Source organism: Oratosquilla oratoria, chromosome 13, assembly GCF_046742065.1.
Source record: "Oratosquilla oratoria isolate Oo_2021 chromosome 13, ASM4674206v1, whole genome shotgun sequence".
Lineage (NCBI taxonomy): Eukaryota > Metazoa > Arthropoda > Malacostraca > Stomatopoda > Squillidae > Oratosquilla > Oratosquilla oratoria.
In genome coordinates, this window is record NC_134789.1 from 14,810,377 (window position 1) to 14,826,044 (window position 15,668).

The following is a 15,668-nucleotide window of genomic DNA, read 5'->3' on the forward strand; positions in this document are numbered from 1 at the left end:
ACGTTTCCTAAAGAAAGTCTGATGGTAAAATAATAAAAAGGTGAACAAATACAGTATTGAATATCATGGGTCAAAGATGAAACGTGTTATATCTAAAAAAATATTCATCCAAAAATACCCCTTAGCCGCCCCCCTCAAGTGTAACAGCGATATTATGGACACAAGCCCCACCACCACAAATTGCATGGGTCAGAGGCAATAGAGTAAATTCTGTGCAATGTACATAGCCAACCCACTTCATTCTTGGTTTCATCCCATCTTCCCCAACCCACCATTTTTTCTAAATATTCTTATCCAAAACATCCCTGCACTTACTCCTTTCTACCAGCTCTTTGCACCCTCCACCTTGTCATTTGCTCCAAATTTCAGCATTTCTTGTGTAGGTTGCCATCTGCACATGACTAAATCCCTCGTCACTCAAGTGTACTGTCAGCTGAGGGAACAGCTCCATGAGTATACCTGGTCTCCAGAATGGGACCAAATTCACTAACACAAATACACAAGGAAAAGTAAAGCCTCAATCCACTTGTCTAGTTCCCTTTATTTCGACTTCCTGCTCTTTATTTTCCTCAAGTAAAATTCAAGCTCCTTACCTTCCATTATATACCCATCACAACGACCACACTGGCCTGGGCGGGAGGCAATGCAAGCTGAAAAGTGAAGGAACCAATTAATGTTAAAATTCAAATATTCAATAATCTCCATTTACAAAACTAAATATCAGAGTAACTATGACTACTACAGCACAGGTCACTGGGTGAAATAACATACACCCATGGACAACCTAGAGTGAAAGTAAATCATCATGAAATTGTTGGTCCTGTCTGGTAATTTTTTGATAACCCAACCACTTCCCTTCCAATGAGGCAAATGAACATCTTGGGTGACTCAAAAGAGCAATGAGAAATGGGCATCTGGGAATAAGACAATATGACTGGGTCACATAGTATGGAAGCAGAAAGTTTAGATGTGTGAAAAGTATGATAGGGTTACAAGGTTGGATAATGAGAAAAGAGGAAGAGCAGAGGTGGCAGGAAAAGATTGCTGTTGTGTGTGTGTGTAGGGGATATGTGCAAATTATATTTTGGCAACATTGTCTTCTCCTCTGCATGGGGGTGGGGGGTTCACCAAATAAATGAAGCAACCTTATTATGAATTTCCCATGTCTTTCTGCATGGCTTCTGACCCAGGGCATTGGGTGAGATGCAGGGAGAGGGAGAGGTGGTGAATAGGAGTCGAGTGTGTGGGAGTGGAATTGGGCCCTTTGGTTTTTGGCTACCTCCCTTGTACATACATATTCCCCCCCCCCCTACAAGGGAGGTAGTCAGTCAGAAATCCACTCCCATTCACCACCTGTCCATTCTTCTTTTCTTGGCTCCTGAACGACAGGTCTTCCCTGCATCCGTACATAACCATTCTCCACTCACCCCATCCATACCTCTTTTACCAATCTGTCTTCACTCATTCTTTCCGTGTGTCCAAACCATCCCAATACTTTCATCTCCCAACTCCCTTTCCAACCCCTTCTCCTCACCTCATTTCTAACTCTATCCAGCCTAGTAAACCATACTTCTCAGGCACCTCATCTCAAACTACTCTCTTCCTCTCATATATTGCATTTCTGCCTCATATAGTGCTGTCAGCACAAGCACTATCATACAATCTCCTCTTAACACCCATTCCCAAATGTCTTTCTTGTTACACTTTTAATACACAAAGGTTTTTATTTCCTTCTCTCAATCTACATTCTACTTTCACCACTCCTCCCTTTCCAAACATATTCACACCCAATTATCTAAACCTATCCACTTCCATTCTCTCACCCTTAATATGCACTTCCAGTCTGCTGTCACTTTCTCCCATTGTACACCTCATCACCTTACTTTTACCCACATACCTTCAACTTCCTTCTTTTGCACACCATCCCAAACTCGGTCACTAACTTCTTCAATCCCTCCTCTGGTCCTGCTACAAGCAGTGTTTTCAACAAACCACAACTGGCTATCTCCCACTTTTCTCAATTTTCTTTAACCATCTCCAATCTCCTACCCACTACCCTTGCATTTAGCTCTCTCACAACCCCATCCATGTATAATTTGAATAGCCAGGGTGACAAGACATCCCTGACAAAGTCCTACCCCAAACCACTCATTCGCTCCATTTCTAATCCAAACACAAGCTCTACTACTCTCATAAAAACTCTTGACTGCTCTTAAAAGCCTTCCTCTTATCCCATATATCTGCAATACCACTGTGCATTTCTGTTTACCCTCATATGCCTTTTCCAAATCCATATAAGACTAAAAATATCCTTACCTTTTCCTTATAACAAAAATCTTATCTACACAACCCCTACCTGTCCTAAACCCACACTGTTCCTCACCAATTACTCCCTCTGTTCCTCTCAAGACCCTCCCATAAACCATCCAAACTACACTTAGCAGCTGATCCCTCAAACTACACTCACACTTGTCCCCCTTTGTAAATTGAAACTATACAGGCAGTCCTCCTGTACTCTACCCTCTCTTAAACAAACCTTAAATAACCTCACCAGCCAGTCCATCATCATTGTACCTCCTTTTTTCAGACATTCTGCACAACATCCATCCAACCCAGGTGACTTACCTGCTCTCATCAACTTTTAACTTCCTTCCCTTCATCTTTCCTTATTTCTCCTCCATTTTCCTCACTCATCACTGTCATTTTCTTTGTGCTTCCCACTGCAACTACCTTTCCCTCCCTCTCCTCCTTCACATTTAGCATACATACATATACCATAGGCTTTTCCCCCCTACACAGGGGGGTAGCCAAAAAGAAAAAGGCATAGAAACCACTCACATTCCATTTCCTATATATTCCACTCCCCTCCCTCCCATCTTGGCACCTCCTGGATGACGGGTCATCCTAGCATCCTGTCCACTGCCCTGGGTCAGAAGTAGTGTCGCAAGACACAGCACATCCACAGCAAGGCAGCTTCATAAATTCGGCAACCCTCCTTCTCCATCCCCCCATGCAGAAAAGGGGGAGACAGGGAGAAATCCCTTCGGGCTGCGTCAATTTTTTTCTCATACATACTTCATCACCCCACCCACTCCCCCTCATGCATCACAGCATCATCTATACGCAACCCCTCTCCATTCACCCCTATCTTCTGTCCTTCCTCCACAGACATTCCTCTCTTTAGTAATGCCCCTTTCACCCCATCCATCCATCTCATCCTAGGACGCCCCCTCATATTCACTCCTTCCACATTTAGCAACTCCCAAAAATACTCTGCCCATCTTCCTTTTCTATTATCATCTCTCCATCTGCACCTTTTCTTTTCTACTTAATTCACCTCCTCTTATTTCCTTCCAAAACTTTATTACTTTAAATAAAAAAAAACTTGCCATACTCTTACCCCTTTTCTCATCTGCTCTCCTGCTTGCATCCTATATCTTATGCTTTACCTCTCTTTTCTTTGTACCTCTCATATGATTCTCTCATCCTATTTTGTAACCATTCTGTGAAAGCTCACTTCTACAACCTTTGCTTTCTCATCCCACCACTGGCTAACCTTCATTCTATTACCTCATATCTTCCTAGTTCCACACGCCATCTTTGCATACCTTTTCCTCCTTGAACCATCCCCATTCCTCCTCCACTCCTAGTTCTACACTTTCACTCCCTCCCACCTCTCTCTCAGCTTCTTGTAATCCTTTTTTTTTTCTCATTTAAGCAGTTCACTCTAAGCACCTCCCTACTTTGTCCTTTCCTCTTTCTCCATCATAGATGCATACATGTTTATTCCCTTAAAATGTAGCCAGTGTCCCTAAAATAATTGAAAACCCTAGCTCCTTTACAGGCTAAATTATCATGCGCAACTCACCAAGAACTCGGCCAGTCATAAACAAGTCTTCAAGGGCTTGTTCAACCTTGGCAGTGCGTTGGCGCTCCTTGTACTTCTTTTCAGTTTTCTTGGAGCGCTTCTTGTGAAGCACAGCCTCCTCCTGTTCAGACTAAAGAAAAGAATAAATTAAGTTTCTCTTTACCATCCACTAAAAACTAAATGCCCAAATAAATATCAGTGTAACTATGACATGAGCAGCATTGACCAAGCAAGCAAAACACTTGCAAATAAAGGTCTAGTCAAACAATTGTCATCATTTAGAATGCAGTAATCCCTCACATATCTCAACCAGTAGAGCCATTGGGGGCAGGAGTTGCCAAGATTTGATTAGTATTTTATACACAGTATGTATATATATATATACATATACCATAAACCATCTTCCCCTCTATGAGGAAGGTAGCCAAGGCATGTACATATCCGTTCATTTTCACTTTTTTTTGGCCCCCTGTCACCTTTAGGATATGATAGAGATTACTGTCTGTACTGTAGTTTTAAGAAGCACCCATTACTTACCAATTTGGCACCCTTCTTGCGACCAAGTGGAAGAGCATAGTGCGATTCATACCACTGCCTGAACGGGGCTGCATCAATAACAACAATGGCATTTTTCACCAAGGTCTTGGTACGAACCAACTCATTGTTACTTGCATTGTACACGACATCAATGATACGAGTCTTCCGGGTCTGACCTGAAACAAGAATTACCATTAGTTCTAAATATTTTGTTCTCCTTTTATAAACATCATGCTACCCTCAGTAATTTGTACCGTGTGATTGTAATCAAAGCTACAGCTAAGAGGAAAGTTGAGTCATCATGACAACAAAAATGAGCATAAATCTCATCAATAGCTCACCCTCTGAACTCCATGCAAAGTTGCCAGTGTCTAGACGAAGGGCACGGTACTTCTTATTGCCCCCTCTGGTTCTGACGGTGTGAATTCTTTGTGGTCCAAGCTGGAAGAGAAAATTATTATTATTCCAGGAAAGAATGATTCAACAAAGATTACCAGAAGAGGTGTGGAAACTTGAGGTAGATGAAGTGAACTTCAGGAAACAACCAAGGATGAGGTGGATGGATGGGGGAAGTCAGGGGATCGAGACAAGTGGAGAATTGACGTTTGACAAAGCCCAAATGGTTGTCCCCACATTCTCTATTGCATGAGTGGGAACCATGTAAATACAGCCATGTTGTTGGGCCTGGTTATGTATGAAGATATTCAGACACCCAAAGGGAATGCTCCCTGTCTTCTCTTTTTGCATTTGGGGGGGTTGCTAATTAAGTGAAGCAGCCTTTCTGTGAATGCAACTTGTCTTGGTGACCCACGGATGACCCATGATCCACAAGGAGCTAAGGTGAGAGAAGGTTGGTGGGTGGAAATAGAATGGGTGGGAGCAAGTGTGTGCCTTTTGACTAGGTTCCTTATAAGGGGTTAAAAGTCTTTGTATGTGTGCATTCACCCAATTGTGTGTGTATATACAGTTATTTTACAACAAAAATCAATACTGTTTTATGTATGCCAGTTCAAAGTTCAATTACCTTGGTATTAGCTGCTGGACGACCAAGCTCAAACTTCCTCTTCTTGCGGGGCTGGACGCGCTTGCCTCCAGTGGACCGCTTTTTATGCCAGTGATCACGGCTAATACCTGGAAAATATTAAAAAATTAACTCAAATTTTGTTGAAGTATATTTCTCACCCTTACACTACTACCTATATAGTCAATAACAACCTAACCAATGCAGCAATACTATCATACCAAGGAGTGACATAACTACTACGGGGTTAGGTAAAGAAACAAAGCCCCTAATTAGATTCCCAAGCTTGTACAAACTTGCACAAAAACCTTAAAATAGTACTAGCAAAATCATTGCTGAAACAGACTATTGACAAACTGAAGTAGCTTTTTGTACATACATACATATACCAAGGCTTTTCCCCCCTTACAAGGGGGTAGCCAAAAAGGAAGTCATAAAATCATTCCCACCCATTCCATCCCTGAAAACACTCCACCCTCCCTCTCATCTTAGCACCTCCTGGATGACGGGTCGTCCCTGCACCTTGTCCACTGCCCTGGGTTAGAAGCAGTGTCGCAAGACACTGCTTCTGACAAACTTGCACAGAAACCTTAAAATTGTACCAGCAAAATCATAGCTGAAACAGACTATCGACAAACAGAAGTAGCTTTTTGTAACTTGGGCAAAGGAAAGCGGGGGTGGAGAGACAAAACAATTATGAATAAATCCAGTGGCATGGAAAACAAAACTGAGTAGCTTCCAAATTGGTTCACAATCTTAACATACTTGTCAATAATAGGGGGGTGTAAACAAAACAGACAAGATCTCTTCGTTCATAGATGGGATAGTAAATATTTAGAAAATACCACAAGAATTTTTCATTTACATCTACTAATGTAAAACTGCCTGATTTCTCAGATACTCCAATTCTCCGCAACTCTTCTTTACTAGCAGGTTTCTTTCCCACCACCATCTCACCTATTCATTCCACTATTCACTACCCTTCCTTCAACATTTCCACATCATTCTCTTCCCAGTTTTTGTATATATCAATGAAACTAGATAAACTAACTTCCTTTTCTCTTTCACGGCTTCACACATTTCTCAATTTCATCTCTTGTTCACCTTACTATTCACTCATTTTCAATCTCTGCCTCCTTCATTTCTCCACCTAACATCTACTTCCAACATTCCTTTCACTAGTCTGATATTCCACAGAACTCCCAATCCTCCTTCTGGAAACCAATACAGATGCAAAGAAATAACATGGCAGAATTATCATGCCAGCACCAAAGGTACACAAGTAATGAAGTGGGGGACACTTTATCATGGAGACAGCAGACAGGATCTATATATATATATTAAATGTGAGACAGCTGAGTTGATAAGGTGGTAAGGAAACTCAGGTTGAACCAGAAACACTAATAATTAATCTGACGTTCAATTTTACGTAGAAGTCTAAGTCAATATGTATTATTAACGTACTTGGTTCAACCGGTTTCCTTACTGCCTTCTCCACTCTTACACACACACACATATATAAATTGAGAGAGGGGGTGGGGACACCTTGGCATCACCATGAGGAGACTTGTGAAGAAAGGACCTCTTAATATTATCAACCATGCTAAGGTTAGGTCATGTCATGCTGAAATGATTAACATAAGATCAGCCAAACTAATGCCATTTTGTCCAGATGGAAGATTAAGATAGCAAACAAACCACTTGCTGGAAAGTGCCAATTAACACTTATTCCGACTCGCCCAAACAGTTTAAGAAAAATTGGATATCCAAATAATCGGGAAACTCACACCAACAGCTGCCTGGCAGACTATGATAGGGGCACAACATCAACACCAAAATGGTCTTCAAGCATTGTGGGGGAAATATCCCATTGTATTTACACGAGGTAATCACTTTCAAATAGTAATTGGACTGTCATTTCTTCAGTACAATCAATAGCATTGCTTATTCTAAAACGTTGTATAAAATCACCTGGACCATGAGACTACCATACACCTAGAAACTACTTCTCAAATAAGCATGAAGTTATTTAAATATTGAATTCATTTGCTGACATCCGTGAATTATTGCATTTCAACTCCAGAAAAGTTCCGAGTGGGAGTTATTTCAAATATATTCCCACTATTAAATAATGGGTTCCTTGTTTATGGCAAAATATTGTCCACAGCAATCAATATGAACAGTTGAATAAGAAAAATTGTAACTGCCCGAATATATGAATGGCTTTGCCAATAGTATCCCTTTTGGGGTTCTTACATGTAAGACATTAGAAAATCAAAATGAGTATTGTCTTAGGCCCAAGTCCAGAACCCATCAGCACCACCTTCATGTAGAAACAAGAGAGGTTGACAGGTTTTAAAACTAGCATCAATGACAATCCTCTACTGTTAGTCCTGTAGGACCAACTCCCTGACCAACTCATAAATAATAGCACAGAAAACCCATGTATCCAATCAAAAAAGTGCTAACATGTGGGCTATTTACCATACAAAATCTTACTCCATTTTTCATTAAATTGTTAATTCCTGTTTTTAGGTAAAACAAGGTTTTTAATACCTGATAAAACTTAATGGAACATGTTTAAAATTTCCTGTATTATTTTAGTTGTGCACACCTATGTGATATAGCATTAGAAAATGAAATAAATTTTGTAAATTACAATACATGATCGTAATATGAGATTTCTTGGCTGAAATAAACAGAAAAACCTTGCTACAAGCAAATTTACAAACGAATGAAGCCGCTAGGATACAGTATGGACACGGTGCCAGTCCAGTCACTATCAGACAACTGCTTTCACGTTGTGGACTAGGTGTTCTCCAACACCAGGTGACGTTAATGAGCACCGTTTCAAAGACAATAGGGCTTCCTTGAACTTTGAGAGAACACGGGGTTCTGCCGTCGTCTGTCAACTGCCTGCGGTACAATAATAATCAGGATATCAGCATCCATGACGATGTCCCGGATCTTTAGAATATGACGTACCGAAGGAAGAAGCACAGCTACTACAGGAAGACCTAAGCAGGATATTAACCTGGGCAAAAAATAACAACATGACACTGAATGGATACAAGTCTGAGCTGCTACAATATGGCTCCGTACAAGAATTGAAAAGCTCGACCAACTACAATGTCGACTCAAATCATAGCAGGGAAAGCCCACGTCAAAGACCTTAGGGTACATATGAGCAGCGACATGACATTCTCTCACCACATCAATGAGATCTCTGACACCGCCAAGAAACTCTCAGGCTGGATACTCCGGACATTCCAGACTAGAAACAAAACATGTATGCTGACGCTCTGGAAAGCATTAGTACTCCCAAAACTTGAGTACTGTTGCCAACTCTGGTCTCCCTTCAAGACAGGAGACATGATCAAGCTAGAAGCGGTCCAGCGTACTTTTACAAATAAGATTGAGGGATTGCAATAGTACAACTACTGGGAAAGACTGCAACAGCTGGGACTCTACTCTCTCCAGTGAAGACGCGAAAGATATATAATAATATAAGTCTGGAAGATTCTGGAGCATCTGGTACCAAATGTGGGCCTAAAGGTGAACCACCACCCAAGAAGAGGTCGCCTGTGCTATGTGAGGAGAACTGAGGGGACGTCACAAAGGGTGAAGAACATAGTACACCACAGCTTCACCTATATTGGGGTGCACCTCTTCAACTCTGTCCCACAGAAATTGCGAAACCAGACAGGCACTTCACCAGAGAATTTCAAAAACAAACTGGATAAGTGGCTGGCCACAATTATGGACCAACCACCTACACCGGGATACACCAGCTCCAATAACAACTCCCTCCAATCACTGACCTGTGACTCAGAGAGGAGGAGCTGCCTGAGTACAGCGGACGTCCACGTTAGCTGAATCAGTCAAGATGAAATTGGACAAAGGTAAAGGTAGAATTACTAAACATTTGTTAGGTTAGAATAGACTAATTTATCCATTCATTTCTTCGACCTCAGCACCTATCAAAACAAACATGGCATATCATTCAAGCGCCGCGACTTCATTCATTAGAAACTACGTTTTAGCAACTTTTTGCTACCAATTTCCAACAAGAAAATCACAAATTACATTGATCTATTACAATTTACAAAATTAATAAATAATTTTCTATTGTTATAACAAGCGTGCACAACTAAAATTTTGCCAAATTTCCTAATCTATGTAACAGCATAGCCTTGCATGGGAGAAAATAATAAACAAAAAATTCTAGTCCCACTACTTTCAATTATTGGGACCACTTGGAAGCACGGGGACTACTCCCAACAAAGGAGGAGAGCAAGGTGTAGGATCATCTATACATGGAAAATCTTGGAGGGCCTTGTCCCGACCCCACACCCTCAACAATCAAGCCATACTACAGTGTAAGGCATGGACCTAAGTGTGAGAGACAAACTCCCACCAAGAGCTCCAGAGAGGGGTAAGACCTTGCTGGCTCCAGCCTGGGTCACAAGGGTCCAAAAATTTCCAACGCTCTTCCAAAGGAAGTGAGAGAAAACCAACTGCCCGGTGGACAGCTTCAAGTATGTGCTGGACTGATTTCTATGGAAGGCGCAAGACGAGTCCCCGGTGCCAGGTTACACCGCCATCAGTAGGTTGTCTTCCAACACAATAACAGACCAACTGGCCCTTGTGAGGAGGGACAGCAGGACTGGCAGCAGCAGTAGATCACTACGGCTGTGAGGACAGACCTCAGAACTTCTCCAAGTAAACCAAATAAAGTAGTTACCTTCCCTTCTCTATTACATTGGGAAGTCATGAGAATGGTTGGATATTTTTCAATATATACTATTTTGATACATTAAGTGAATCCACTGATGCCATACTGCTAGGTAGGACAAACACCACCAGAGGCACCACCGTCGATGAGGAGCCCAATAGCGCGTCATTTTATGCGCACGCCATGCAAACGGCCAAATTTACATACCGCCGGATATTTCATTCATACGAGTGTATTTACTACGATCGTAGTAAATTTCAAACAATTACATCATCAGTTATATGTCGGTACATAAAAACATAAGATAAACATGGCGGCTTGCATTCAGCAGTAAATCGAAAATTGGTTTATGTTTCAGCGTAAAAAATGAGCTAAATAAATTCAGTGCGGGCAACTAACCAAAAATAACGAAAACTACTAGTCTCGCGGATTATTCTTATACCAAAATAAAGGCAGCGTGATACGGTAGAGCTGAGAAATCGGTGGTACTAGTTTTTTATTCTATCAGGTCGGATTATCGGATAACAACATCATCCATCCCGCCATCTTATCAAACTTCACTCTATTAAGTTTCTTACTATTATGTTATTAGTGTAATAGACTTATAGTTTAATTATTTGAACTATTTTCTTTAAAATGTGTGATTTTCATGTAATTTGATCAAAGAGAAGTTACGTTTTTATCCTCCGTAATATTACGGACCACAGCTACGATTCGTCCTGCCCGCTATGATCACTGGTGGTATGGATCAAACTACACTATTAAGTTTGTTACTATTGTGCTATTAGTGTAATAACTTGCATATAGTTGAATTATTCAAACTATTTTCTTTAAAATGTGTGATTTTAATGTAATTTGACGGTATTCGTAGCTGTGGTGGGTAATTTTGCAAAGGATAGAAACGTAATTATATGATCAAATTACATGGAAATCACACATCTTATAGAAAATAGGTCAAATAATGCAACCATATATTAAATTTTTATATAAAATTGTGCCTGTCAGTAAAAACCGTCATTGTTTACGTTTGATCGGCGATTAGTCAGACCGCACGTTTCGGCCCGATTTAATTCCATTCAAAATGCAATATCTCGAGAACTAGGACAGCTAGATGGATAATTCAAATTGCATTATACTCATAGCGACTTTTTGCATCCCATGAGAACTACTTCAGCTCAAATATCAGGAATTTCATTTTCATGTTGACCTAGCTAATACTGCCGTTCCAATACCATGATTAAGTAATACTACAGTATCGTGTGACATTTTATATGGTATTTTAGACATGCACACCTACTCAATAGAAAATTTTGTAAATTATAATACATTAATGTACCATATCATGCATTTTTCACGGTAGTTATCAATACCTAATAACACTGCTAAAAAATATAAGAATGAACTCGCGGCTTTTGATATTCGGAGGTCAAAGATGACAACCCTGATGACCTCAAAGACAACAGGTACCACATTACTAAATGCAGGTTAGGTTAGGTTAGGTAGGTAGATTAGATTAGAATAGACAAACATATACTTTAATTTCCTCAACCTCAACATCTACCAAAACAAAAATGTGTCAGTCATCGTGGCTACATTGATTTCTACATAGCTTTAAGCAATTATTTTTTGTTAACGACTTCTGCCAATAAAAATGTATACTGTGCCAATGTATTATAAACTAAATTAATGTTAAATATTCTATGCTATATTGCATAATTGCACTTCTAAAAAAAATTACCTTTTGAACACAGCCCTGATAGATACCAATTACTCTCACAGCAATCCTCTTCAATACTTTATTTCTGAAGTTTATTTTTGACACTAAGCAGTTTAAGAATCTATCAAAATAGCACTACAGTCAATGCATAAAAATGATAAATGAAAATGTCAGTGTATTTTATTTCTCTTTCCTTGTCTGTCCATGTGGTTTAGTATCACATTAAGTATTAACCAAAACTATGACAATAGTTGAATAGAATAGTCTTCATTCCCAATTTCCCTAAGTTAACCATAGACAATGCAAAATTGCACTGGCTCGCACGCAAGAAAACTAAGATTAATACAAAGAGACTCGCAAGATTCCAACATAAACATGATGATGATCACCCATTCACTCCCATACCATTCCAATTGCTTGTGAAAATTACACTACCAATTCATTTCCAAATTAAGCTTGCTAATTGCAAATCCGAATAGCTGCACTATTACTATGCCAGCTAAATATACCAAACCTATTTCACTTTGACTTTCCAAAGCCCTCGACCCACACTTGTCTCGAAAACAAATCACATTTCGACATCTTAAATATACACATATGATTTTAGTATGCACCAAATTACATTTACGTGGTGCATAATTACTGGCAGAGGTATACACGTTTTACCAATTGTTTAACTTAGGTAATGAATTTCTACACATTGTTTACATGTAATACCTTTGATCTGGATTCTACCCACAAATTTTTCAATAACATTACCTTTCTGTGTAATATGTCCTTCATATCGACTTACAAATTTTATTTCGTCCCCACAATTCAAACTTCACTGTGTCCTGTGTCTATATATACACCCAGATCACGACGATATTGAATGATGAACTAAAATATCTGCGATTAAATATTTGGTTTCCGAACACACTCACCCATGGTGCAGCGCCGATAGGAAAGACCGATGTGCTCGAGCAAAGCAAAACAAACCTAAAAACAATGGAAAAGTGCCATGCGCACAGGGTCGTTCTCGCATTTGAGATGTTGCTATAATCCTTCAGGGTCCTTTGTGTTGATATTTTAAATTGATATGCTACTTATAAAAGATTTTGGTACTATTAGAACTTATTTCAAATCAAGGTTACTGTTTACAAGATCACAATATAAAGCGTGTCTCAGTTCGAGGTTGCACAGGCACAAGTAAAGAATCTCGATTAAGTAATATAATTGATCACAAGATGATCTAGAGGTAATTTAGAGGGGCAAGCAAAAAGGGGGTAACATGCTCACCAGAAGGCACGGTATTTTGGCGTCTTTCATTATTATTATTTTTTCTATTTTCCAGTTGTCTCCTTGGACGCGCAAGTTTCAAAAACGTTGGCAAAGGTAGTGGGAACTGTTATGAAATTAAATACATTGTGTATCACTTGCACAACAGTTTGTATTCACTTTGCGAACAATTGTGAACTTTACGCTTCCATTGAACCACCATAATGAGACAAATGAAGGAATTCCAGAAGGGTGCTACCAATCTTCATGGTTTTGGAGAAGAGGGGGGGGGGGCGTAAAGTTCACAATTGTCATAGCCCCCAACCTAGCCCCCTAAATTAGCCAACGTAGTTGGCAAATATATTATTTTCTAATTCAACTGGCGACTTTTTTCATCTCCAGCCAAACGCAATAATGATACTTCCACTGACGAAACCAAGTACCCATATGTCTATCTACTGTATATATATATATATATATATATATATATATATATATATATATATATATATATATATATTTATATATGTGTGTGTATATGTATACATATATGTGTGTATGTACATATTTGTGTATTTACCTAGTTGTATTTTACGGGAAGGGGAGCTATGCTTGTGATGTCCCGTCTTCATATCTCATTTTATCTAAACTATTTTTGAATTCATGTATTGTTTTTGCACACACTACTTTCTAATCTAACTTGTTCCAACTGTCTATTACTCTGTGAGGAAAGCTGTTCTTTTTCAGATCTCTTCTATAGCTGTCTTTCTTGATTTTCTTGCCGTGTCCTCTTGTATTTCTATTATCCCATTTTATTAGATCCTCTCTATCAATAATTTCTATGCCTTTCATGATTCTGTAAATAGCTATCAAATATCCTCTCTCTTCTTTGCTCTAGTGTCTGTAGCTCAAGTTTTGCTAGGCTCTCTTCATATGATAGTTTTGAGAGGGTTGGTGCCAATTTTGTAATTGCTCTTTGTATTCTTTCAAGTTTTTTTTATACATTTTTTTTGTACTTGGTGACCACATCGTTGCTGCATATTCCAATCTTGGTCTTATCAGAGTGATTAGTATTTTCTTCACCATTTCTTCATCCAGGTATGTAAATGCCACTTTGATTGTTCTTATTAGATTATAAATTTCACCAAAAATCTTATTTATTTGTTTCTCAGGTGACATATTATTCATAACAATGACTCCCAGGTCCTTCTCATTTTCAACTTTTTTTATACTTTCTTCTCCCAATTTATATGATCCTGTTATTCTGTTTTTGCTTTTTCCAAATTCCATTATACTACACTTTTTAGTATTGTGTGTGTGTGTGTATTCACCTCGGATCTGCTGCAGTCTCTGTCGAGACAGCCAGACACCACCCTACGGCAGTGAGCTCAGAGCTCATTATTTGCCGATCTCTGGGTAGGTCTGAGACCACTCACACACCACACACCGGTGTGTGTGTGTGTGTGTGTGTGTGTGTGTGTGTGTGTGTGTGTGTGTGTGTGTGTGTGTGTGTGTGTGTGTGTGTGTGTGTGTGTGTGTGTGTGTGTGTGTGTGTGTGTGTGTGCGTGTGTGTGTGGGTGTGGGTGTGGGTGTGTATATGTGTGTGTGTGTGATTCACCTTGGTCTTTGGATCACGTGTTGGACTCGTGATCGACATCTATTTCCTTTCTGGAAGAGAGCTCAGAGCTCGTATGTCCGACCTATGGGTAATGCTATGACCTTACACGCACACACACACCCAAGTCCCCGCCCACGAGAGTTGGAGTAACGATTCGAAGCGCAGCGATACTGAAATAATATCAGCCCTGGGCAGGATTCGAACCAGGTACCGCCGATACCTCCGTACTGACAGTCTGACACTCTACCAACCGCGCCACCGAATGTGTATGTGTGTGTGTGTGTGTGTGTGTGTGTGTGTGTGTGTGTGTGTGTGTGTGTGTGTGTGTGTGTGTGTGTGTGTGTGTGTGTGTGTGTGTGTGTGCACTATGAGGCTTTCTCTCTATATGGGATGTTTCCAACCAACCCATCATCCAACTGTTTACGTTTTATGCTATTCGTTCAAAGTTCATCCCTGTCTCCCGCCCTTTGCCTGGGCCAGAAGCAGTGCAGCAGGGCACAGTGCATCCACCGTAGGGTCAGCCGTTTCATTTACGTGGAAGAGAGGAAAAGGAGGCGAATCAAGTAGAGAAGAAAAGGTAAAAGGTGCAGATGGAGAGATGATAATGGAAGAGAAGGCAATAAGGGGAAGATGGGCAGAATATTTTAGGGAGTTGCTAAATGTGAAGGAGGATAGGGAGGGAAAGATAGTTGCAGTGGGAAATGCTAAGAAAATTACCGTGATGAGTGAGGAAAATGGAGGAGAAATAAGGAAGGATGAAATGAAGACAGCTGTTAAGATGATGGAAGCAGGTAAGGCACCTGGGTTGGATGGATGCCATGCAGAATATCTAAAAAAAGGAGGTACAGTGATGGTGGACTGGCTGGTGAGGTTATTTAATGTTTGCTGGAGAGAGGGTAGAGTGCCGGAGGACTG

The 15,668-nt window shown here is 40.1% G+C and overlaps 1 protein-coding gene across 2 annotated transcripts in view; it reads right to left on the reverse strand.

Annotated features, from left to right (window-relative positions):
• Positions 1-521: 521 nt before the first annotated feature.
• Positions 522-15,668, reverse strand: part of RpS8 (ribosomal protein S8) — a 194,327-nt gene continuing 179,180 nt past the window's right edge. Inside the window, exons 1-6 of one of the 2 annotated variants that reach the window (XM_076196856.1) lie at positions 12,802-12,846; positions 5,430-5,536; positions 4,747-4,846; positions 4,406-4,581; positions 3,869-3,998; positions 522-650 (exon numbers count right to left, since the gene is read on the reverse strand). In XM_076196856.1, the coding sequence (XP_076052971.1) occupies positions 541-650; positions 3,869-3,998; positions 4,406-4,581; positions 4,747-4,846; positions 5,430-5,536; positions 12,802-12,805 (627 nt within the window). In that variant the 5' untranslated portion in view covers positions 12,806-12,846 and the 3' untranslated portion in view covers positions 522-540. Of the gene's footprint in view, positions 651-3,868; positions 3,999-4,405; positions 4,582-4,746; positions 4,847-5,429; positions 5,537-12,801; positions 12,847-15,668 lie in introns of those variants that run through there. The other variant, XM_076196857.1, reaches the window with a different exon arrangement.